Source organism: Dipteris shenzhenensis, chromosome 8 (assembly GCF_047967505.1).
Source record: "Dipteris shenzhenensis isolate YYH24624 ecotype China chromosome 8, Dip_SZ_1.0, whole genome shotgun sequence".
NCBI classification, from domain to species: domain Eukaryota; kingdom Viridiplantae; phylum Streptophyta; class Polypodiopsida; order Gleicheniales; family Dipteridaceae; genus Dipteris; species Dipteris shenzhenensis.
Window position 1 is genome coordinate 42,951,215 of NC_141603.1, and position 25,253 is coordinate 42,976,467.

At 43.5% G+C, this 25,253-nt stretch overlaps 1 protein-coding gene across 1 annotated transcript in view; it reads right to left on the minus strand.

Annotated features, from left to right (window-relative positions):
• Positions 1 to 25,253, minus strand: part of MSH1 (MUTL protein homolog 1) — a 198,707-nt gene that overhangs the window by 54,179 nt on the left and 119,275 nt on the right. The window contains exons 21-22 of the mRNA XM_087378347.1: positions 11,125 to 11,454; positions 4,544 to 5,228 (exon numbers count right to left, since the gene is read on the minus strand). Of these exons, the coding sequence (XP_087234473.1) occupies positions 4,544 to 5,228; positions 11,125 to 11,454 (1,015 nt within the window). The remainder of the gene's footprint in view (positions 1 to 4,543; positions 5,229 to 11,124; positions 11,455 to 25,253) is intronic.

Here is a 25,253-nt window from a genome sequence, read left to right on the forward strand (position 1 = left end):
AAAACCAAGTTTAAACATGATTTGAGAGACATAATCCCACTGTACCGTATCAAATGCCTTTGCCACATCCACCTGCATGACCAAAACATCTTGAGCTGAATATTTTGCATATTCCATTGCGATGAGAGTATTAGAGATATTGTCATGTATATGCCGTCTTGGAACAAAACCATATTGCCTGGGATGAAGTCCATCATGAAGGATATCCTTTATCCGATGTACCAACATTTTAGCAATAAGTTTGTATATAACCGGCATCAAAGTGATGGGCCTCCAGTCATCCATTGTCTCACATAGAGGTTTTTTGGGCACAAGCTTAACCAGACCATGCTTCCAAGCTGAGGGAAGATGTTGATGCTGCCAGGCTACATTAATGAACTTCAAAATTGGACCCTTCAATTCAGCCCAGAAGGCTACAAAAAATTCAACCGTCAAACCATCCTAGCCAGGGGATTTATGTTTACCCAAATGCTTGAGGGCTTCATTCAATTCAATATCTGAGAAAGACATTTCCAGCATTGAAGCTTTTTGCAAAGAAACAATAGGAGAAACAAGCTCAATAAATCTGTTCCGAGCCAATGCAACCTGAGGTGTAGAAGAAGATGGCTGAGAAAAAAGAAGCTGAAAATGATCCAGACATTGTTTTTCTAGCTGAGATAAAGTCTAGGTCCAAAGACCGTCAGGTTTCTAACCCTCATGATAGATTGACTTTGTCTATGTGCATGTAAATTCCGAAAGAAAGATTTCGAGGAACAACCCTTATCTAGCATAGGTTTAACTCTAGCCCTGGTCTGCCATTTGGAAAGCTTGCGTTTATCATTGGCATCAATTATGGAGGAAGCACAAGACAATAAATGCTGCTCAGAAGCAGATACAGACCTTTGATGGCTAATCTGTACCAAATACTGCTTGTATGATTTTGCCCACTGGATATGCTGTCTGGTTTCTGCCATGTACCATCTTCCATATTCCTTAATGACATTTTGAATACGATGTACAAAAGAGTTCCAAGCAAAGTCCAGATCCTCCTGAGCATGGGATAACAATGGCCTGCAAGCCAGTCTGATCATTTGCTGGAATTTTTCATGAGAAAGATATAATTGATTGACCTGTAAATGTCTGACTGAAGAGAGCTGCATGTCATCCAGAGGCATTCCAAATGAAAGGGTGAGCCAAAGTGGAGTGTGATCAGATAGTTGTTGAGAATAATCAGTCCACATTTGACATGTATATTCATCATATTGCTGAGCATGAATAAGATAACATCTATCAAGCCTGGCCCAATATTCTGTAAAAGCATTATGTGTAAATCCCATAACTGAAGGGTGAGTTGCTGTCCATAAATCTACAAATTGAAGTGATGAAGTCATATGTTCCCATTGCTGGATTTCAGAGGGCAGCATATGGGATTTATGCGTGGTATTGTCCTTCCAGTGAGGAAATTATTGAAGTCACCACAAAGTAGAGCATTGGAAGACCAAGGATATTGCTTTATGGAGTCCCACATTTGAGCTCTAGAAGCTGAATTTTGAGAGGCATACAAGGAGCCTATTTCAAAAATCTCTCCATTGATTATACATTGGATAATCATCCATCGGCCACACACACACACACACACTTTTTTTTTTTTTTTTGGTAAATCCATGATCATATTATCAGCAAAATTTACATGAGGGTCTCAAAAAAGCAGAGAGCCTCAACAGGAAATCAAAAGCAAAGAAAAACTATTTCCAGGCATGACTGAGGAAGATCTCCTTGATAGCACACACACACACACACACACACACACAGAGCCTATTACATTGTTCATCAAGGGGGAGGGTCGGAAAAAGTAATGACCTATGAAGATAGTTCATTAAATTACGCTTGGGGTAATTTTTGGCTAGGATTTATTGAAGGTAAAAAAGATAGTTGGGTAGACCTTAGGTCGTAGGATAGCCCATTTACGATGTTATGTCATTGACATAGATTAGAGATTTTTGCCACATGATTTGGCAAGTCCCAACATACAACCATCATGAATGAAGGGGATCGGCGCCACATGACACCAATATACTGGTCCATCTCATATGGCTTGCCACCTGTCACATAGGCATTGAACCCACATACATTCATCATGAATGAAGGGGATGGGTGCCACATGGCACCAATATACTGGCGTATCTTATGTGGATTGCCACGTGTCACATATGCATTGCACACACTTTGTCACACAGTCTAGAGCAGCCAATCACATGCAAGTACTGCATCTAAGGCATGTGCTTGATACATTCTAATTGGACACACTGTGATAGTGTGCCACATAGGATGGGTTGAGGCCTTGGTCTTTGTGAGCAGCCATCAAACAGCTTCAATCTCACACCGTCTCACATCCTTAGCTAGAATTAGGTATGTATAGGCTTCATTGGTCATTTTGCAGTAGGTTCTGCACACTGTGATACTGTGCCATAGGATAGGGTTGAGCCCTAGGCTTCTGTGAGCAGCCATCAAAAGGCTTCTCCCTCACGCCACCTCACCTCCTTAGCTAGAATTAGATATGTATAGGCTTCATTTGTCATTTTGCAGTAGGTTCGGCATTGTATGTTTTCATTCTAGCCAGTGTTGATATTTTCCATTGCAGCAATTCAGGTGTGCGTACCTGTGTATGTGTGTGGGATGGCACTTCAGTCTAGAATGCCTCCCGCACCATGTTTTCTTTCATTTGAGAGGGGTACATGCACAGATCACGAAGAGAGTTCAAGGCCCTGACAAGATCAATGAGGAGAACTGGGGCTTCAATAGAAACCATGCATTGGCTTGGGCTTGGGATACGTGAATGAAGAAGGCGGATATATCATATAAGGAAGCAAGAAGACTGTAGTAAGGCCTTGCTTCATTACTCTAGATAAAATATATGCAACCCTCCCTCCAGGGTCAATAAGGTCAAGGTGCTCAAAAGAATGTTGCCCTAATATCCTGAGATCAATGGAAGATTACATGCCTCTTTGATACTGGGAACATGAAAATCAATTAAGGACATCCCATGCTAAGAGTGAAACTTATCAGCTCTGCGCAGGCTGATTAAAACCTATTTGTAACGTGATATGTGAGCTTCCTGATGATGCTCTAGAAAGCAGAGGGAGCTACTAGAAGGTTAAACACCATGGTCAATATGAAAAACCAACATACATGTGTGTGCAGCCTGTACTGACCAATGTGGAGTCAAATGTCGCCTCGGGTCCCCTAAAGAAGCACTTGCACTTTGTAACCATGTTTGTAGAGACCAGACTATAAATGTTCAGTTTAGTGTAAACCTTAGATTGAGAAGCTCTCCACCCAGAAATGGAGCTTTATCAATCCTGACACTGAAGGAAATTCAATGGAAGACTGCATGCCTATTATGTCCTACAAGAAGTCCATGGTTTGTGAGTATAACCTGCTGGCAATTGCTATGCGTGGAAACATCAAGACCAATATGAAAACCAAGTCTGCATTTAAAGCTTCTAGGAACAAAAGCAACGTCCTCCCATCTCATATAATAGCCCTTGCCCTTCTCCTATTTGCACCTGGTCCTCTTCCATAGGACGATAGACACTCAATATGCTCTAACCTGTAGAGTGTGAGAGGACCTCCAGAAAAGAAAATCGATCTCAAGTGCAAATGAATTGAGTAGCTCCTCATGGATTTCAGCAAGCAATATTGAAGTACAGCTACTACACCTCACAGGAAGACAATATTCCAACATTTATGCTTGAGTACACCTGGCATCACAGATCTGAACATCGCAGGAGGGACACACCATGGCAGATAACCAGCTTATTGCAGCAATTAGAGCAACCACACAGAATTGCTTCTGAAAGAGAACAATAATGCCTGCATTGAACCTTTCTGTATGATCTTGATCACATTTTCTTCTTGGCGCGATGCTCAAGGTACCAATCACAACCATCCTTTCCTGACAACCCTTTGTAGATCCTCCCACACTCTCTTAAGGCATCGCACACTTGCCATGGGGATATCAAACCCACAACAGGGCATTGATGACCATGGTCAATGCCCTAACCAATTATCTCAGCACTTAACTGCCATAAAAGTATTTGCAAGCCTGCGAGAGTCAACAAACAGACAATATGTCCCACAAAGTAGCACTTACAACGGTCATGCATATAAGACAGTAATTGGTATTATTAGAATTTAGCACCATAGTTCATGTAGTTGGAAAGATTGGAATGCCTCACATAGACACCAGGTCTCATCTACCATGGATGCTCTTTGTATATTCAGGTAGTAGAAATAATGATTTTCTGAGCTGTGATACTGCAAACTGGATTGGTTTGTGTTTTGCAGAGTATGTATGGATGGGCAAGTGCACATGTGCAAACAAGCGCAGGCATAAGAACATCACTAATGATCATTCCTCATCTTTTTAACTCCCCATGAAGCAAGACATGTACATGTAGTACAGCTAGCACAAAAAGCACCGCATGTAAGTCATCCTGACAAAAAAATTGCTAAGACTAAGAGCATTTTGCTCCAAGAAGAGAGAGAGAACAGCGGAACATACCTGTTGTAGAAGTCTCAGATTTAAGTCCTTCCTTTACACCACTGAGTCTGTTAGAAACCCCATTACAGAATGGTTCATTGTACAACGTACCATTGCCAGGAACTAAATTCCTCTCTGACTGAGAAGGCCTATCAGAACATGATATTCCCTCAATGGCCCCAATGTGCATTTCTCTTCTAGAAAGCTCAGGAGAAAAGTGCAAACTAGATTCAATTTCATCATCATAACTGCCACTTCTTATAATTCCATTGTGCTCTCCAACAACATGTTCAGATGTTTGCTTGGCTTTCTGGCCACTAGCATTTGGATCCAAGTACAATGCATGTATCTGCTCTGCCCTCTGTAGAATTATTTCAGGCACACCCTCATTTCTTGCTGTCTCAAAAGCAAGGCTTTCCCTACAGAATCCATCCATTAATTTCCACGTGGGCTTTAGGACCCCATTTATTTTTGTTGTACCCATAGCCTTGTAAACAAGGCCTTTCACATTTAGCTTCATGTCTAATAGCCCATGCAAGTGTGTGGAAAGGATACCAATACAGCCCACTGAATCAAGGAATTCAATAACACTCGCAGCAATCGCGGTACCTTTCTGAACCTCTGTTCCACGACAAAGTTCATCCACTAGGACCAGGCTTTTATCTGTCACTTCCAGAAGGATTGTGCGCAACTCTGACATCTCCATCTACAGCAATTTTTTTCAAATTAAAAAAATCAATTAATAAGATTTTAAACAACACACTGCCAACTGGCACAGGACTGAAGACATTGTAAGTCATAATTCATTGTTTTCAAAATCGGTATTAATAAACCAGAAACCCAATTTTAAAACGATAAAACAGACATATGATGGAGGCCCCACATTTAGTGTAAGAGCTCTGTTGAGAGGGAATGAGACAGGATGGATTCAGGCCTACACACTTTGGCAGGAGTCTAAGTGCACTAAAAATGACAGTGCTCTCAAAATGGAATTCTGACACTGTACAGGCTATGCTTGCTTAAAAAAGGGATCTTTTCTCCTCTATTTTTTGTGCTCCTCCCAGACACATGCTGTTTGATTGTTCAACAAACCCTGGCACATTGCCCATTTGGCATTAACCCAATCTTTTATCTCTACTGCTGTGCAGCCTAAAGAAAGATTGGTGGAATACAGTTCCCTCCTTCTTGGTCAGCCCCCATATCTGGTCATGTACAATAGCATTCATGGCTGTGCAGCTTGACACAGCCAGCCATAAGCAAGTCACTTCACAATGCAACAAACTGTAACAACTCATTTCAAATGTTCCACACTTCATCATCAACCACCTCACACCAACCACTCCAATCTTCACTACATGCAATGTCTTCCATGCTAGAGTTATGAGCTTCCCTTTCCTGCACAAGATAGGCCTCAAAGTCATACAATACCACACCAATCTTGTGATCGTCTATACACTGCATATCACTTAATGCCAAACAGCATACATAGTCTTCCCCTTCCAGCAAAATTTTATTCCCACATGCATTCAAGTCAACGTAAAAAAAGGAAGACATGACCCTCCAATTCTGTTAGATCTTGCCCACTTACCTTCCAATCACCCTGCAATGCCCAAGAACACATATAGTCCTTGATCCAAGGCAAGCATCATCCCGAATTTCCAACTTACTAGATCTTGCATTTTCATGAAACAGGCTCAAGCCCATGCTCGGCTCCATGGGCACATAAGCATCATGATCCTCACTTGTACTATCAACATGCAACATAGACTCCACTATATCTTCCTCAAAGTAGCTAAATCCAACTACATCCAGGATCAATGATAAATCCGTATGGGTAGGCACGAATCATGCCTCCAAACGCTGCATCATTTTTATCATGGCTACGCACAACACCTATCTTATGGGCTCATGCTTCTACCAAATCAAGAGTCAGACTTGTAAGGCAAAAGTAATTACTGTCTTATTCCATTCCTTGCCTGGGAGAAAGAGAAATCAACTGTCCAAAAGTGGTGTAAGCTGTTCTGGATTTTAAGTCTGTTACTAAATCATATGAAGGCATACCTTGTCTTAAGGCGAAATCCAGTTGCATAACCTTCCTTTTGACATCTTTACATGCTTTGCTTCGAGCGATTCCTCCATACCCTTACTTAAGGAAGTCGCGGCCATCTTCTCTTTTCCTTTCCTAGTCCATGTAGCCATCATGACCTTAGGCTCCTCTTCACTATCAACAACCTTATGTGTCAGTAAAGCCGCTAGCGTCTATCTTGTATTGGCATTTGCTTGCTCCTCCTAACATGGGAAATTCCTCCTTACGTGTCCTGGATCTTGCTGGTTTTTATTGCAACATGAACATCAATACTAGTGCTTATATAGAGGGATTCCATATGATTTTTCAATCATCCTTTTACAAAGTAGCCTTCTAGCCTAAGATTATCACATCCAAAGCAGGCACGTCTAGAAAGAGCTAGGTGCCCAAGATCTACACAAAAACCTTCCATACAGATCTAGCTAAATAAGGCGACCATGGGGCCACTTACTTAAGCCTTATCCACTCGCCCAATTCTACCTAATATAGCCATACATGCAATACCGCTTTTTGGCACCAATGGCATGTACATACAATAATTCTTCCTGCACCAAGGACCATGTGGCCAGTAGAAAAAATTCCACATACAGTATGCTTTTACTTGGACACTTGTTAAGGATGCTTGACAAGCAAGCTAGATAGAATCTCTGGCCATTTTCCACATAAAATTGAGTACATTCAAAAGGTTACCCAATGTGGTTGCAGATGCCTTATTAAGTTACCACATGTTATGTTGACGTCTCAAAACTCCCTCAAAGGGAAAAATGCTTAGGGCAAAAACTCCCTCAAAGGGAAAAATGCTTAGGGCACAGATTCCAGAAGTATTGAAATGTTCAGTGCTCTCTTAAAGGGGAAGGGGAAAGATTACTTTGCATAACATTGCAGCATATTGCTTTACTTCATGATTTGAAAGATAAAAATTGAAAGGTTCAATATATATTGCTTGAGAAAAGATGAACACATTATTAAGGGCCAAGATGGCCGCCCCACTTTATCCATGCTATTTATTACAATAAGATACAAGACCAAGTTGTTGAAGTAAATCTTATCAACACCTTCCAAACTTGAGATCAAACTAAGAAGGACTTAGATTATAGCCGGAACTATGTACAAGACATGAAAAGGCTGAGCAGTAAGTCTGTATCATAACAGTGTTGCCATAGACAGTCTAGCTAGGGTGCTCAAGGCTCCAAGTGCTCTCCAATCCTGAGGGAAGATGCCTGCATAATTACCACTGCTTTCACACATCAGTAATACTTAGCCAAAGGTTTGAAGAAGGAGATTCTGATTTAGCATAATTCTGTGCTTCTACCTCTCTGATGCAATTTCAAAAGTCATGCAGAAAACAATGTAAATCTGCTATAGATTTGCCGAGCATGGCAGTTGAGACGGAGTAGGATTGCATAGGAAAATGTGCTGTTGTAGGACTTGTGTGAGAAACAACTTGCAAGAGAGGCTGCTGCAGAAGGATCTGCTGTAGGAGAAGAGCTACTGTAGGTGGAGATGCTGCAGAAGAAGAGGCTGCAGTAGGAGGACTAGCTGCAACAGGAGTTGTTGCAGGAGAAAATACTGTAGAGGAGTTACTGCAGTAGGCTTGGAAATGCTGCTGCAGGCCTGCGTGGAGGAGGATCTGCACCAAGGATAGAGCTGTGTGGAGAAGGAACTGCAGAGAAAGAACTGTTCGCAGAGCTGCGTGGAGAATGGGATGCAGAGAAGGGCTGTTGCAGACCTGTGTGGAGAATGGGATCCAGAGATGCATGGAGAAGGGACTGCTTGCAGGAGGCTGGAGGAGAGAGTGCACCAGCAAGGGGGTGAGATTGTGCAAATGAAAAAGAGAGGGGGGAAGAGGGGAGGGAGGGGGGGCTTGGTTTAAGTTGCTTTTATAGATGCAGGAGGGGCCTGCTTCAAATGTGGGAAGTTGTCCACAAAATGGCACGGAGGGCTGGCTCCCTTGGAAATTGGTGGGCTGGCATGGGGACTTGAGTTCCTGCAGTGATGAGTGATGCCATGGGTCATGCATGGCCCTCCATATTTTCCCACAGGCTGCCATGTGTCCTATGCCACCTCATGGGCTGCCATGTGCCCCATGCCACATGCCATGGCTGCCACATCAGCATGCCACATGTCCCATGTTGAAATTAAGGACTAAGGTTACTTTAACACCCTTGGTTTGCTTGATTACTAAATTCAGTTTGGGTGATCAATACTAGTCCGATTCATAGTTAATAGGGAACGTGCACGCCAATGGAACGCAACCCCCTAGGGAATGGGAACGCCAAAATCTTAGGGAACGGGAAGGGAATGCCACATCATCATACTCATTTAAAACATACTATCTGCACAACTGCTTTGGGACGAAATTTAGAGTCACGATGTCAGGACATAAACAAAATCCTAATGATAGATGACTCAGGACTCCAAATTTGGAGTGAGGAACGTAGGACATAAACAAAATCCTAATGATAGACAAGATTTAGGTTAGGGAACGGCATGCATTCCCAAAACGTTCCATAGGTGTTCTCCAGTGTTCCGTAGCTGTTTCAGAAGTCTGGCATTCCAAAACTATTTCTAAAGGGAACGCTGTTCAAGCGTTCCACAGCTAGGGACCAAGGTTCGCTGGCAACTATGGTCCGATTTTACCTCTATTTCCACCCTTAGGTTTCTAGCAGCTAGCTCTATTCAAAGGGCTAATCTAGGGTTAGTTTCAGTTTGGTTGGCTGTAACCCGCCTTTGACTGACAAAGGTCAATATATCTTACTTTACCTTCTCACAACCCAAAAATACAACCCCATATTCCAATGCCATTAACAATAGAGCATACAATTCCACAGCATAGCATCACTGAATCACAGAAACAAGGGAGGCTAGAATGCCCCTACTCAATAAGCATACACAGTGACACCTATGGGCCCCAACACTTGGCACCCCTTGCAGTATTTATTTATTCACTGGTTAGTTCAATTACAAGGGACTCCCTTCCTGAACTCACCCGCAGGTGCAACCCAGTACAATGCCAACCAATGGCTTTGCAAGTGACCAACACCCAGTGCTATCCTCTTGGTTCGCTTCAGTAGCCCAACATATCACAAGCGGAATAACCTAACATCATACCAAGCAATGCATCCACAAAATTCAAGGCCATCACTGAGTCCAAGGCTTGCCACTGCTCCCCCAGGAAGAGAGTAACACAACCAGAGCCCCAATCCTCTTCGGGCTAATGGAAGGACAAAAAACTTCCAAAGCTCAGCAAGAGTAGTAGATGCACACACAGAAAAATAAGATAAGAGTACGGCCAGCAAATGGAGCCTGCTTCAGCCCGAAACAGCCCCAAAAGATGGTCGACCAGCAATTAACAGACTCTGGCAGGAGGAGGCTGTCCATGACTGCCTTCCAGCACCAGAAAGAGTAACAAGAAGAGTCGACCAGCAATCAGCAACCAAATTGCCATGAAGTTGCCCACCCAACTGAGAATTTCAGCCCATAGCAATCTCCGATTTCGCTGTGAACAGCACCAAACAGGAGCCAGGAGATAGGTGAACAGGAGTATCGCCTCAAACAGTGAAAAGGAAACAATCTATCGCGAAGGATGTCGAGAAAAGCATTAGAAAAGGCCCAGAATGGAAACGCCCAGGCCTAGGGAGCATGCTTGCAGCCGAAAACACCATCAGGAGAAGATCTGTTGCGGACAAAATCATCAAAAACGGGGTCTACATCCCTACCAGGGAGTCTCCTTGGAGTGCATGCGGATTTGTGGAGCTCTCCCGTTGCTGGCTAACAGGATAGGATAGAATACAAGACAAATGCCAGCAAAGATAGTACAACCAATGCAATCCTCGACTTATTAAGATGCTTGCATGCCAAGTCTTGCAGAACACATTGACGCCACTTTGGGATCTTCCTCGAATACCTCTATACCTAGCTACAAATTGAGTTCAAGATATATGATATCCAATGAAATGTTGTCGCAAGTAGCAACAAGCCGAAGCTACTGTTACCTCATCACCAGACTGCAATCGTGCTACCCAAGATTCTACCTGTAGAGATAGCAACAAACTCCCAAACACTATCCTATGAAAACCTGGGGGGTTGATTCCTAGGAGGAGTGGCCTTATAGACCTCCTACAGCATAACTCCCTTCTCACTCACTCTTTTCACTCACTAGGTCAGCAGGCGATACCAGCTGGCCACCCTTGGTTAGCCGGGCTACCGTTCCCCACATAAATAGATAGCTGGGAGCAAGCATTGTGGGAGCCTTGCACTTAGGGGCAACAATAATGATAGGTACCATCCCTTCTCAAAAGACAAGATTATTTGGATGGTGTTGTTTGGATGCACGTACAGCCAGCAGACAAACTAAACCACAGCAAAAGACCAGACAAGATTCAAAAGATTTGGAAAGATCATCTCTAGATCAGAGCAGGAGTTTTGAGAGACAGAAAACAGCTCTTAATTGCATTAAAAACCTTATGAATGCAAAGAAAGACAACCACAACGATTCAAAAGTGAAAAGACCCACCTGGAATGAGCTCTTTGCATCTGCTGGGCTATCTTGGGGCATCATTCTTAACATTACTGCATCACAGGTCGGGATAACAGCAGAGGCAGCTGGAACCATAAGACCACATATTCCTAGTAGTGTAGCTGCACAAATCGACCTGAGAATGCTAGACTTTCCTCCTCCATTGGGACCTGTCAGAAGATGCAGAGAGCTCATGCTCACAGTGTTTGGTACTGCTACAGTCTGTGACTTATCTGCCCAGTAAGGTACCAAATCAACAAGTGCCAGCTCACTTCCCTTACTACATTTTGCATAATACAGTGGATTGCCACCATTGTGAACCTCCTCCTGCAACCAAACCACCCAAAATAGCGTTAGTGCAAGTCAATTTGCTTCATAAGCTGCAAGGCTATGTATACCACAATAATACTGATACAATACATCTACAGAACCACAATAAAATATATGAGTTATGATGGAAATAGTCTAGGCATCCATTGCATTTCAGTATGTTCTTGCATTACCCATTGGTCACGAGTATTTAAAAAACCAACCTAGCATGGGCTTTTCCTTAGTTGCTAAAATACATCGTGATGTCTAGCCAGTTATTCATTTCTGCTGCTGACAAACGAAAGAATGACAAGTTCAGATCATTGATGACCTTGGAGGCCCTCGACTAAAGTGTACTTTATTACATCTCAATGCAAAAGGACTACAAACCTGGAAGAACACATTGAAACCCTTTTTATAAGCTCTTGGAGGCAATGGGACAGGTCAGCTTGGAAAGGAGCCAATACAACCACCCAGATAGAGAAGGGGTCTAAGAAAGAAAAAGTTGGGTCCTTCAAGGAAGAGGTGGAAAAACACCAAAGCTCAAGGGTCGAATCACAGATCCACGTGATGCTACAGGAGGAGTGGCACTAAACTAGAATGACAAAAGAAACATAAAAACCTAGATACAATGTTTGCTTAAGGCAGCGTGTGGCTACTGAATTCTAGAAAAGAAATACCAACACCCTAGAGAAAAGCAGGCTCCAATGCAGTATCACCCAATGGTGACTCCACATCTGAGTGGAAACCAAAAAGCTGCTAACGCAAAACTTGTTAAAAAAACTTCTCCACCTGATAAGGAAAAACTAAGGAGACACCATACAAACATGCTGCACCACACAAGAAGCGCATCCATGAGCCCAAGTTGACAAACTGTAGGTCTGCTACTTGCTCTTCATATCATCAAATAGCACAACCTGGACTATATTGTCTGCCGCTGTTTATATAAGAAAATGCTGTATATGGAACTCCAAAAAAAGGGTCATGCAGTCCACCTTGTTATAGTTAATTAAATTTGATGCATGAAAGTTTACACTCCTACCTCACATAAAAAGCATAATTTTGTAATCAAGTCTCGAGTCTCTCCTAGTTGCTCACTCTTGGATTAACTGTTATCAACCTTTTCACATGGTTTAAGTTTTGAAGGAGAACTTGTGAGAAAAAGAGTGGTGCAAACACTAAGCAACTGGATGAAAACTGTTATGACCCCAAAGTCATCGCATGAGCTGGCATAAATGATGCAGCAGGGTCCAAGCAATTGACCCTTTAAAAAGGGGCCAGTTAATACTTAAGACTCTTCCCAGCATACCGGTGCCCTTAGGATAAGGACATCCCCAAGTGAGCCTATATCTATGAGTTGTGGGCTTTGCGCAGATTCCTTCGGATACACTCCATAGGATACTGGGACCTATTTTTTTTACGCAAAAAGTAGTGCTAGTTATATTGCTTGAAAACGAGAGTACAAGAAGGCCTAAAGGCCAGCGGGTTGTAATCACAAAACGGATACAGCCCGTGGTAACAAATTAATTACAAGCCTCTCAAGGCATAATCATCTGAGTGTGGACAAACAGCCACGGTGGGGGGGAGTAATGCCACTGAAGACTCTGAGCAGAGTGCTCGAAGAACAGCTCTTGATGGTCCCAGTCGCAAAGGAAGCGCCGTCGCTTCTCCTTCCCTGCCCGGGTCTCCCCTTGAATCTGATCCCACTGACCCTTGAGCATGTGAATGATCGTGCTCCAGATGTCCGCTAGGGTCTGGGTAGCACAGGAAACCTGATCTCCTAGAATAGAGCACATCTAGAGGTCCAGATCTGCCAGCCTACAATACTCCCTATGATCTCCCAAACTGGGTGCCGAGTCATCGCTCTTGCATTTGTCTCTGTCAAATGCCAAGGGAAGTTGTCCATGTATGCCCAGGTGGCCTGCGTGATGAAGAAAATTGGATCCTGCCGGGAGAACTCATAAGCCAAGTGATGTCCCATCTCAGTGCTGCACCAGCAAACGGCTCCCCAAGTGACCGGTCCTAGCTCGGGTGCAGCCCTCGCTAAGATCCCCATGACTCCCTTCCACACTGTCTGAGCATGCGAGCAACTCCAAAGGCAATGCTTCAGGGACGACTCCTCCTGAAAACACATCTGGCAGTGCCCCTCCTGTCCCATCTGCCTTAGCCATCTCCCAACTGGTAGCCCCTTGTGGACCACCATCCAAAGAAAATAAGAGATCTTCCTCGGCCGCCAACTTGCCCAAAGAGTCTTCCAAAATGTACGAAGAAAAACCACAGATATCCCTTGGGCATACCAACTATGTGCTTGGGTGAGTAGCCTGCGCTAGAGAGCCCCAAGAGCACGCCTACCAGTACGCACACTATATGAGAAGAAGGGGGTAGGGTTCTCTGAGGTCTCTAGTGGTGGCCAGCACCACTCCCCTGGGTCCCACTGGATACTGGGACCTAGAGCAAGCCTATACCTAGTTTGGCCTAACACCTAGAGTGGTGGATTCCCGTGGTACAGTGCTTGGCAAACCTCAAGCTCGGAAGGTGATCCTTTCTACTAGATCTACAATTGGGTGGAAGCTCACCAGCTATTCCAATTTCGTAGTTCTAATCTATTGTTGTTTTGTAAGACTTGGCGTTAGAGTAGAACCTAAACTACACCAAAGCTAGAAGCTCACCAGCTGTTCAAATTTGGTCATTCTAATCTATTGTTGTTTTGTTAGGACTTGCCCTTAGAGTAGAACCTGGACTACACCCAAGCTTGGCCCTAGCTAACCCTCACCCTGGGTGCCCTTGTCGCTTGGTATCAGGTCCACTCTATTGCCAAAATTTAGGGGTGAATCCTTGGATAAAGGTCTCCCTCTATCCTCGTAGTACCAAGTGTACTAACTGGTACATGTATTAAGTGTACCATATGTCCTAACTGCCTATATATAGGCTTACAAGGCACATACCAAGGAATGGATGTTACCTATGGATAGCCTATAGAGTGGCCTACAAACCTCCCTCCATGGTATGGATTGAACTATCCTGGACACGTCTCCGAATACCTAAAGAACTAATGTCATGGTTGCACGTGTTCATCATGTATGGATATAGCAACCTTGACTGTACAGAGCATAATAGATCAAGTTACAAAAGGTACTAAAGCCAAAGCTTACCGGAAAGCTTCAAACTTAAGTCGAGGAATAGCTTTCGTAAAGAGATCTACCAAGTTGTCTTCAGTGGGGACATAAGAAAACTGAATATCACTTGCTGACAATCTCTCTTTGACATAATGATTATGAACCTCAATATACTATGTGAGCACATGAAAAAATGGATTCCGTGCAACAACCAAAGCACTCTGAATATCAATGAAGATGACGGTAGGAGCTATCTGGCAAACATGAAGATCTGCAAGTAGCTTTCGGAGCCAAACACACTTGACTATAGCTGTAAAAGCTGCTCTGTACTCAGCCTCATAGCTAGAAATAGCAATTGTAGTCTGCTTCTTGCTGAACCAAGAGATGCATGAAGTACCAAGCATGAAACAATTACCACTATGTGACACACGGGTGTCAGAAGAGCCAGTCCAATCACTATCAGTGAATCCATGCATGATAAGTGAAGAATTATCCTTGTAGAAAATGCCCAAATCCTAAGTGCCTTTGAGATATCTGAAGACACACTTGACGGCCTGCTTTGGTGTTTAGAGGGGCTGTGCATATATCTGCTCAGCTGTGAGATAGCATACTGAAGATCTGGCCTGCTATGGCATAAATAAATCAAACAACAAACTGCCTGCTAATAGAGAGTGATGGCACATGCATCATTGCCATCCTCAGATGGGAAATAAACGCCAGGCTCTAATGGTGTGGATACTGACTTGCAATCCTCAAACTGAAAACGTTGCAAAAGCTGTCCAATGTACTTGGATTGTGACATCAAAATACCCCCCTCACTGCTAGCTAATTGAATGCCCAGATAATAATGCAAACGACCAAGATCTAGCATAGCAAATGTCTTCTGCAAGTCAAGCTTAAAAGCTGCAATTTGGTCAACATGTGTCCCGGTAACAAGCATGTCATCCACTTAGAGTACTAAAATCAGCAAATCTGTCCCAGATGTAAAGGGTATCCTCTATGGGGCTGTTATGAAATCCAAGACTCAGTAAATGAGCATGTATTCGTGAATACCAAGCCCAGGGTGCCTGTTTCAATCCATAAAGGGCTTTCTTCAACCGGCATACCTTCCCTTCAGAACCTTCAACCTCAAAGCCAGGAGGTTGGGTAACACAGACTTCCTCTTGCAAGTGCCCATGAAAAAATGATGTCTTAATATCAAGCTGATGTACCTCCCAATGAAAGTGGGCAGCAAAGGCAATAACGATCCTGATAGTAGTAATCCCAGAAGTGGGAGCAAAAGCTTCTTCAAAGTCAATGCCTTGTTGCTGTGCATAGCCCTTAGCAACAAGACTGGCTTTGTAATGGTTCACTGAACCATCAGCTTTCCGTTTGATCTTGTATACCCACTTCGTTCCAATGACATTCTTGCCAGGATTCTCAAGTGTTATTCTGATGGATTGAATCCAATTCAGCTTGCATGTCCTGCAACCAACAATCATTTTCAAAGGCATCCTTATGGCATAATGGCTCTTCATTGCATGCTATAGCAACCAATGTAGAAGATATCAAATTAGCATGTTCTTTCCTGACAGCTTCTCTAGTACGGGCTAGTAGAGGACCATCTTGTTTGTTGTCTTTTAGAGTGTCAAAGCCCTGTGCACAATATCTTGATCAATCGAAGACATATCAGCCTGAAAATATTGCTGATTTTTAGACTGCACAAGTGGCTGTAAATGACCATTAGGAGGTGGGGTAACCTCAAATGTAGCATCATCATGTGGGTCTGAATGAAACAAAGGCATCAAGCTGTCAAAGATATCGGATGCATCAACTGTGGACTGTTTTTGACAGTCCAGCAAAGGCATGGATGATGACTCATAAAAAACATCTCTACTAAATAAAACTTTTCCAGTGCAAGACTAGTAGAGCTTGTAGCCCTTGCTTTCTAAGCTATACCCAATAAAAATGCATTTGACAGCTTTGTCATCCAACTTTGTCCGTGCTTGTGAAGGCACATGTGCATATGCCAAGCAACCAAAAGTCCTCATGTGAGAAGTCCTAGGCTTATGGCCTGTCCAAGCCTCCTAAGGTGTGATGGTTTTCAATGCCTTGGTTGGGCATCTATTCAAAATATAATTTGCACACATGACGGCATCCAATCACAATTTGTTAGGTAAGTGCTTCCCTTTAACCATACACCTGGCCATCTCCGTGACTGATCTATTCTTCCTATCAACCACGAGACATGTATTTACAAGCATTGATGATATATACTTCGTGAGGCCAAATAATCAGCAAATTCTTTTGACATGCATTCACCCCCAATGTCCGTATCGATGTTGGCAATTTTCTGCCCACTTTCATTCTCTACCAAGGCAATGGAATGTCTGAAAGATGCAAAAATCCAAGTGTATCTGGTAAAGTCATCAATGAAAGTAACAAAATAGTAAAATCCTCCAATAGCTACAACCCACATGGGACATCACTGTGAATCAAATACAACTTGCCAGGTGCACCAAATGTAGGCTTCCACAAGTGAAGGCCAGCAAGAGATGACCTCAAAATGAGTGCAGCAACAGCCAAAGGTGTAAAACTCTCAGCCCGAGGTGAGGAACCAGCAGAGGAGAGCAAGTCGGTTGCTAGAAATGACTCTGGATTGCAGCAGCAAGCAGAGAATGTGGAAGTCAGCTGTCTGGGCACTCCAAAATGCAGCAGCAGGTTATATGTGTGAAAAGAGGCTGCTCTGGAGCACTTGTAGGCAATGGAACAGCTCAAAGGTGACTGGAAATACTTCGGAGTGCTGAAAATGTAGCTCAAAAGTAGTCGGCTATGCAGCTGCACAGTGACTTCCAGCAATGGAAATGTAGGCTAGGGCCAGCAATGGAACCTCAAAATGAAGAGAAGACAAAATACGAGTTGCTGTAATGAATTGCTACAAAACTGAGTGAAGTCTTAAGAGAGAGCCAACATAACAAACGCTAGGGCTAAATGCCCTAACTGGACTAAGTGTCCTGACTGCCCTAAGTGGTACATGTACTAACTATACCAACTGACCTAACTGACTGTAACTAGCCCTACAAGGCACATACCAAGGAATGAGTGGCATCTATCGATAGCCCATAGAATGGCCTACAAGAAAGCTCCAAAATGGCCTCGAGTGACCACATGTGCAGCCATGCCTCGGGAAATGACCCGACCAGCAAATGTACAGGCCGCTAAATACCAACGTAAGCTAGGCAAGCAAGGAGGCAAAGGAGGTGGAAAGAAATGGAGCAAAAATCCGTATTGCTGTAATGATTGCTGCAATGAATGAATGAGTACAAAGTACACCCAATATAACAAAACACTAGGATGGGTGTCCTAGTGGTACCATATGTCCTAACTGTCTATATCTAGGCCTACAAGGCACATACCAAGGAATGGATGACACCTATGGATAGCCCATAGAGTGGCCTACATCTTACATCTTCGTTTGGCTTGTCCTTTCTCTCTTTTCTATGACCTGCTTCAGCCATGTGCTAGCCTTTCTTTGCAATCTCTATGACCTGGTCTACCAATGTCCCGCACGTGCCTAAGGAGGGCATTCAACATGATGAATCACCCCTTCCCAGCCACCTTCGCTTGAGCCATCCATGTCACAGATTATGGCTCGGATAACCTATATGAATCAAATGGTTACATATCTACAACAGCAGCAGCATTTACAGCAGCTTGCGATGCCCACTATTCCATAGAGCATCCATCTCTCTCTCTTGATCTGTCGCTGGGGAAAAGTAGAAGAAGAAGCTAGAGTTTGTGCAAACTTTGGCTTATCCGTTGGGATGCGCATTTCAGTTTGGTCAATTATCCAAAAGTTCACTGTATAACTATTGTGGAAGCATACTTGTGTGCAGCACAACAATGCAAGTATATGGTTCCAAGAGTTGGAGAGAACAACCTCTCTCTTAGGCTGAATTTAAAGCTAAAATCACAGAGCAGTTCTCAAAAGAACTTTGATGAATTTGAAATTATTCTCAAACTCAAAAGGTTTGTGAGGCTCGAAAAACGTATAATGATGAATTCTTCTTGTTGCAACACAAGTTTCCTTCCTCTTCTTACCAATTATCACCATTGTGCTACTACAGTGGTCTCCCATGAGACTATCAGAACAAGGTTCCCTACAACAAAATTATATCACTGAAGAATGTAGTTCAATTTGCAAAGACCTATGATGATACCATCCCATCGCGTGGTGCCAAAGGTGCACCTCGTGGATCGTCACATGACAATTCCAAAGATCGCAATCAAACGAATAATAACCGAGCAAAGAGGCTGTGCACCAATAAAAATCCTACTGCAAGCCTTCCACGAAAACAGTAGTGTAAGGATTCAGGGAGACTCAGCAAAGGATAAGGAGCAGTTTCTTTGATTTAGTGTCACAACTCACAAGGCTGGTCACATCACTAAGAACTGTACCTTTGTGGGGTCACATCACCAAGAACTGTACCTTTGTGGTCACATCCTTAAGAAATGTACCTTTGGGGCCCCAAAGAAGAACAGGGGACAGGAAAAACAGTGAATGTAGCAGAAGTTCCCATGCAAGTGTGTTTGCTGAAATTTCCAGCATTGATTTGTTTACTTCTGCCATGATTTATTATAGTTCTGATTTGTATACATCGACATTTGGCCTGCACGATCTTTTACTCAGGCGTGGAGACATCAATGGATCTCAAGTAAATGTTCTATTCAATAACACAAGTATCCACAACTTTATCAGCATGTCTATGGTGCAGGGATTGAACCTGCCTATGGTGGGCAATGACACTCCAGGGTGATTCCAAGGTGTGGGATCATAGCATGCCCACGGCTTCCTTGCAAATTCAGGAATATGAAAAATACTTTCTTTTTATATTCTAAAAATGGACCCCATAGATGTATTGGTTCTTCAGACGGAACCCCGGTAAGGATTATGTCGGCCACACAATTACTTTTTGTATGCATGGCCAGCGTATTGCTCTGGCTATTCTCAATAAAGACAAGCAACTATTACCTCATGATCCTTCTACGTCTTTATTTCTTTTGTAACTCTTTGATCTAATGTTAATTGAGCTGATTCTACTGCTCATGTTTGTTTCATTACATCTGATTTTACCACTATGTCATGTGAATCCAATAATAGTTGTATGCCCGCAAACAAGCAATTTTGTGCACTAATGAAGCCATTCATTCTGATAATTCAGTTCTTAATATAGAGAATAATTTAAAATTCTTGGACAGCCGTCAGTCTTCAATGTATAAGGCTCATTACATGGACTTGGAAGGTTGTCCAGCGGACTCTAGAAGGACTAGAAGGATTGTCGACTCAAACCAAGGTATAATACTTGTTGCTAGAGCTTCTTGTAGACCACTATATCATGCTACAATTTCAGATTCTCCAGCCACTTGGGATACACCTGCTAGACCTTTAGAGTTTGCTAGCTGAATTTTAAGATGTGTTTCCATCTAAGTTACCTTATGATCTCCCACCTCAGTGGAGTGTGGAGCATAAGATAAGCGTCTTCCTAGAGCTCGGTCAATTTTCAAGCAACCGTACAGGCTTCTCGAAGAAGAAGCTAAAGATGATAGGCCATTGTTGAAATATGCTCGAATGGGACATATTCATCCCATTAAATCTCCCTAGAAAGCACTAGTCATTTTGGTGGTACAAGTGAAAAAAGATGAATAGCATTCATCAGGCCTGCCCTTGGAATTGATCTCTACAAGTTGATAGAAAAGGAAAGGCTACCACTGGATCAATATTCGGTTTGGAAAACATGATGCATGAAATGACCTCCTTGGAAAACATGATGCCTGAAATGACCTCCTGCAGGTGCATAGAGCTAGGGAATCCATGTAGTAAACCTTAAAGACAAACCGGTGAATGACGGGAGGATTGGCCCAATGGTGCAAATATATACTCATGCTGGAAGAAGTGCTGATGAAGGTGCCAATGAGCCTTCTTTTGTGCATGTATTTGAACACCAGAATGTGCTCATGTGGGACAAAAAGAAGAAGAAGGCACAGAGGTAGACCTTTGCTTCAAGGCAATGGCTGGACAAGAAGGATGCTCACACATTTAACTATACATCCGTCCCCAGCTGTATGGACTTCTCTCTTTATAGCCAACAAAGTTCCATCCATCACCTCTGCACTATACACAGTTGCGAAACCTCCCCCACCAAGTTCATTAGTCTGTATGTCACGATCGCGGGCAACAATAGTGGACAGGTCGGCCTTCGTTCGCCTCTTCCAAATGTTTGTTAGGCTCAACGTCTTCACCGTATTATATAAGCCAGTCAGCTTCTTGAAAAGAAATTCATTTCTGGCCTACACTTCTTGTGTACGTACCTCTTTCTTGCTCGAGCACTCTTCTTTTTCATCGCTTTCTTACATTAATAGATATACCACAAGAGTAGAATGCATGCGGCTCTCATTGGAACTACATAACCATCTATTATTGTGTCCCTTCCAAGAGGACGGAGTTCTAGGCTCAAGAGCACTTTTGAATAGCGAGGCGCTAGAATCTGTCAATATGTATAGATCAACACTGTCAATAATGGGACTGCAATTGAAATTGCTCGCTTGGTTGTGTAAGCTATTAGCTTCCAAGGTGCACTTGGACAGTTGCGGAGTTGCAAGTATTAAAGCTCTAAAGTTGAAATAGCAACAGGTATTTACGTAGGCACTCTAACACCTGGCAATTCTCTTCCTCCTCCATATGACAAGAATGGCTAGATTACTAGCCATTGTTTTGGGTCATGCACATTTGAGAAGCGTGGTACATGATCAGTCTTACGAAAAGAATAGAAGGTGCAAAAGGGCGGACACTTTCCAATGTCATTTTAGGTTGGTGACTACCTACAATCCAACTTCCAAGTATGGCTGCATAGTTGTCCAAAAACTCGTTAGATTGAAGCTACTCGTGAGCCATGTCCTAGCCGGAATGTAGAGCTGTGCACCTCCTTTGTGCACAAAAGATTTAAGATAGAAAATGGCATTCTGAAACACATGAGTATTCAGAGTCACACCCTCACCCACAACTCCAAGTTCAGTTATGGTGACACTGTGCAGTCTAGGTGATAGCCTTTGCAGATGCGCACATTCTTCCTTCTATGACATCTGGATAAAGGCATTGTGTTTTGACTTTTCGGGCATCAACAAAAAACATGCATGAAAGATTCCTTGTAGAAGTTGAGAAAGGCAAGCAAGAGTTAACACACCTGCATAGCAAGAGTCCAAGTGTAGAAAGAGATGATGTAAAGAAGAGACTTGACGCTCACTCTATTGAACACAAAAGCATGCGGCATTCTACACTAGTAAACAAAACGTGGCGAACGCATCGCAGGCAGATGGAGCACGCTCCAAAACGTTTTGGTAGCCCAAAATTCAGTGCGAGTCCGCTCTAGTCTTCAAGCTTGGAACGACCATTGGTAGCTTCCATGAGGTGCTCTCAAGTCTCAAGGACAGCAAGGTTGGTGATGGAGCAATGAATTGAGTGATTGCACCCGAACCTCCAAGATCGATACCGAAATTCACATTGGAGGCTCAACAGCAGCAGCCGATTTTGGAATAGCTTTGACGTCGCTCTCAATGATCCACCCACAATCAAGTACAAGAATTTGGAAGGGACAATAGAATCTGCTAGAGGAATAAACGCTACCGAAAACCATTTCGGCTGAGATTTGAAGCATTATTTGGAGGGAGCGCTGGAATATTTTGGACAAATGACATGGGAACGATGGTGGATTGAGCGATGGTATTCGTGGATCCTGTATTGCTTAACTGACGAATAGGAATTGAGGAATTAGCTTGTACATAAAGGGGATTTTTGGGCACTGCAAAAACGACGACCTTCAGTTTCATAGGTCCACTGTTGGCTACTTCCATTGTTGCAATTCATACGGACCACTAGATTGCCATCTTCTAAACTTGCACGAAGAGAAGGTTGCGAGAGGCAGTTTAGAAGATGGACAAGGTGAGGGTGTGGGTGATAGGTATTATAAGACCAATGTTGTCCTACCGCGATAGCAAAACAAAGCCCAAAATTCAAATCTTTTGTCGTACAGCGACTCAAACAAAGCAAGTCACAAAAGCTCTGAAGCTCTGACACCGTAGGCAAAGCAATTAGTAAAACCTTCACCTAAATACTCCAATTCATAACCACAACCGAAGGAAACCTCTAGAGCTCTAACATTGCAGGAAAAGCAATCACGTTGCCCTCTTGAATGCATGCAACGTTCCTATGAGCTGACTCCCAAGTGTTTATTGTCACTATGGGCAGCCCCTTCTCTAGGCTCTCATGCTTCAGTGTAGAAGATCACGTCTCTATCGGTGTAGGTCTTTGAGAAACCCCTTCGATCAAACTAGAGGGTATCATTACCCACACACACACACACACACCACACACGCACACGCACACACACACACCACACACACGCACGCACGCACAGAGAGAGAGAGAGAGAGAGAGAGAGAGAGAGAGGTAGAAGTAGAAGTAGAAATTATTATCGTCCACGGGGGACCGAAAACGACCCATGGGACCCGAACGGTGTACAAGAAAAGTCTCCTCCGGTGTGGAGGGGTCAAGAATTTTCAAGTTCTTGACGGTACAAAAAGAGGCGAGTAACAAAAGATCCTAATGCTGCCGGCGAGGCAGTGGAAAGGACTGATGTTAACTGTGTGGAGTCTCCCAGTAACTTCCGGTAGTCCTCCCTAATGTGTGCATAACTGGGACACTGCAGAGCTATATGTGCCTCTGTCTCCACTGTTTGAGAGTCACAAAATCTGCATATTCTGGCATGTCGCGGAAGATTCAACCACGCTCCCTTCTCAATTGCAAGCATGTGAGATCTAGTCCAGAATCTAGCAATATTTCTGCGATAGAGCAAGGGGATGGAAGTGCTGATGTATGCCTGAGCAAGGGCCTCTTTTGTCATATATGTGGACCAACATGTGGGGTTGATGTGATCTTGGTAATACTCCAGCTTCACCCTCTGCTTTGTTGTTAGCCATTGAGTCTGTAGAGTGCTCAGTAGGGACATCTGAAACTCTTGGATATCAACTCTTGCGGGTGGTATAGTCAGGTATGAGTCTACATTCCATCTGCTGAACCACTTCCTTATATCTGTCCCCCATCCTGTGCAAATGATCTTGCTCTTATGGTTCTTTTGAAGTTTCATGCTGGCCATCCATGCCCTGTGAGGTAATCTATCTGTTTGCATTTGTTGTACCTCCACTAAGTATTGCAGTACTCTAACCAAAGCAGGTAACTTGATAGGTCTCCTGCCTGTTTCTAATAGTAGCACCGGGTATGGAGTAGTTGCCTTTACACCTAAGTGGCGGCGTAAGAAAGCCTTCTGCATTTTTTCGATCTCATTCCATGTCGATGGGGGAATGCTGCCTCCCCATACTTCCACTCCATAGAGTACTGTTTGAACCACATATGCATCAAACAAAATGTTCCGAATCTTCCAATTGCGAGTGTCGGTGTGCCTGCAGTCATTTTCAAAGTGATAGTATTTGCCCCAGCCTGTGTCTAGTCTTCTTTGGACACATTGCCACCATCTATGATCTATTGGAATATCAATTCCTAGGTATTTAAAAGTATTGACATATTCGAGGGGCTGTCCATCGAATATAATGTCTGGGGGATGTAAAGGCTGAATGGTGCACACTGCCATCATTTTGGTTTTGTTGACATTTACCTGCAGCCCGCTCTCTAGACAAAAGGTCTTCAATATCTGTAATAGTTTGTGCATGTGGTCGGGATCATATGCAAAAATAACTATATCATCTGCATATAGCAGTAACAATATTACCCACACTCCTATTTTGGGGCCTTGTATGTCTTCTGTTGACATAGCTTCTTTTACAAGTTCTTCTAGCCTGTCAATGCATATCCCAAATAAAGTGGGTGAGAGTGGGCAGCCTTGCTTGACTCCCATGTTGCTTTGAAATGCAGTCGATAGTCCCTGAGATTGCTTCAATCGGCATAGAACTTTTTCATATATCCGGGAGATGCCCACTCTGAGTGTTAGAGGGACCTCCAGGATGTGCATTCTATCCCATAAACCTCCTCGTGGTACTGTATCAAATGCTTTTCTGAAATCAACAAAGCAACAGAGTAGAGTGTTTCTGTGTAATCTGCTTTCATCCATGAGGACCCTCAGTGTAACGAGGTGGTCTGCAGTTCTGTGTTCTTTGCGGAAGCCTGCTTGCCCAATAGCCCTTTTCTTGGCTTCTTCTGCCCAGCTGCTGATTTTTGCTTCAAGTATTGTACTAAAAAGTTTGGATGGGGTGGAGCTGACCATTATAGTTCGATAATTGGTAACTGAATTTCTGTCACCTCCCTTGAAAAGGGGCTGAACCCAATTTTCCTGCCAATCAAGAGAGAGAAGGGGGGGGGGGGGAAGGGAGGGGCATACACAGAGAGAGAGAGAGAGAGAGAGAGAGAGAGAGAGAAGGGGGGGGGGGGGGGGGGAAGGGAGGGAGGAAGGGGCTCCCCAACAAGGGCTACCATACATGCCGGCTGGTCGAACCAGCCTTTGAGCAATCACGTTGCCCTCTTGAATGTGTTGAAGCCTTTGAGCCTTAGAGCAAAATAATTCCAAAGAAATAATTTTCCTTTCTAAGGGGTTGAATCGTTAGTAAGGCCTACCGAAGGGCAAGCCAAAAAAGGATAGTACCATGTGCACGCACATG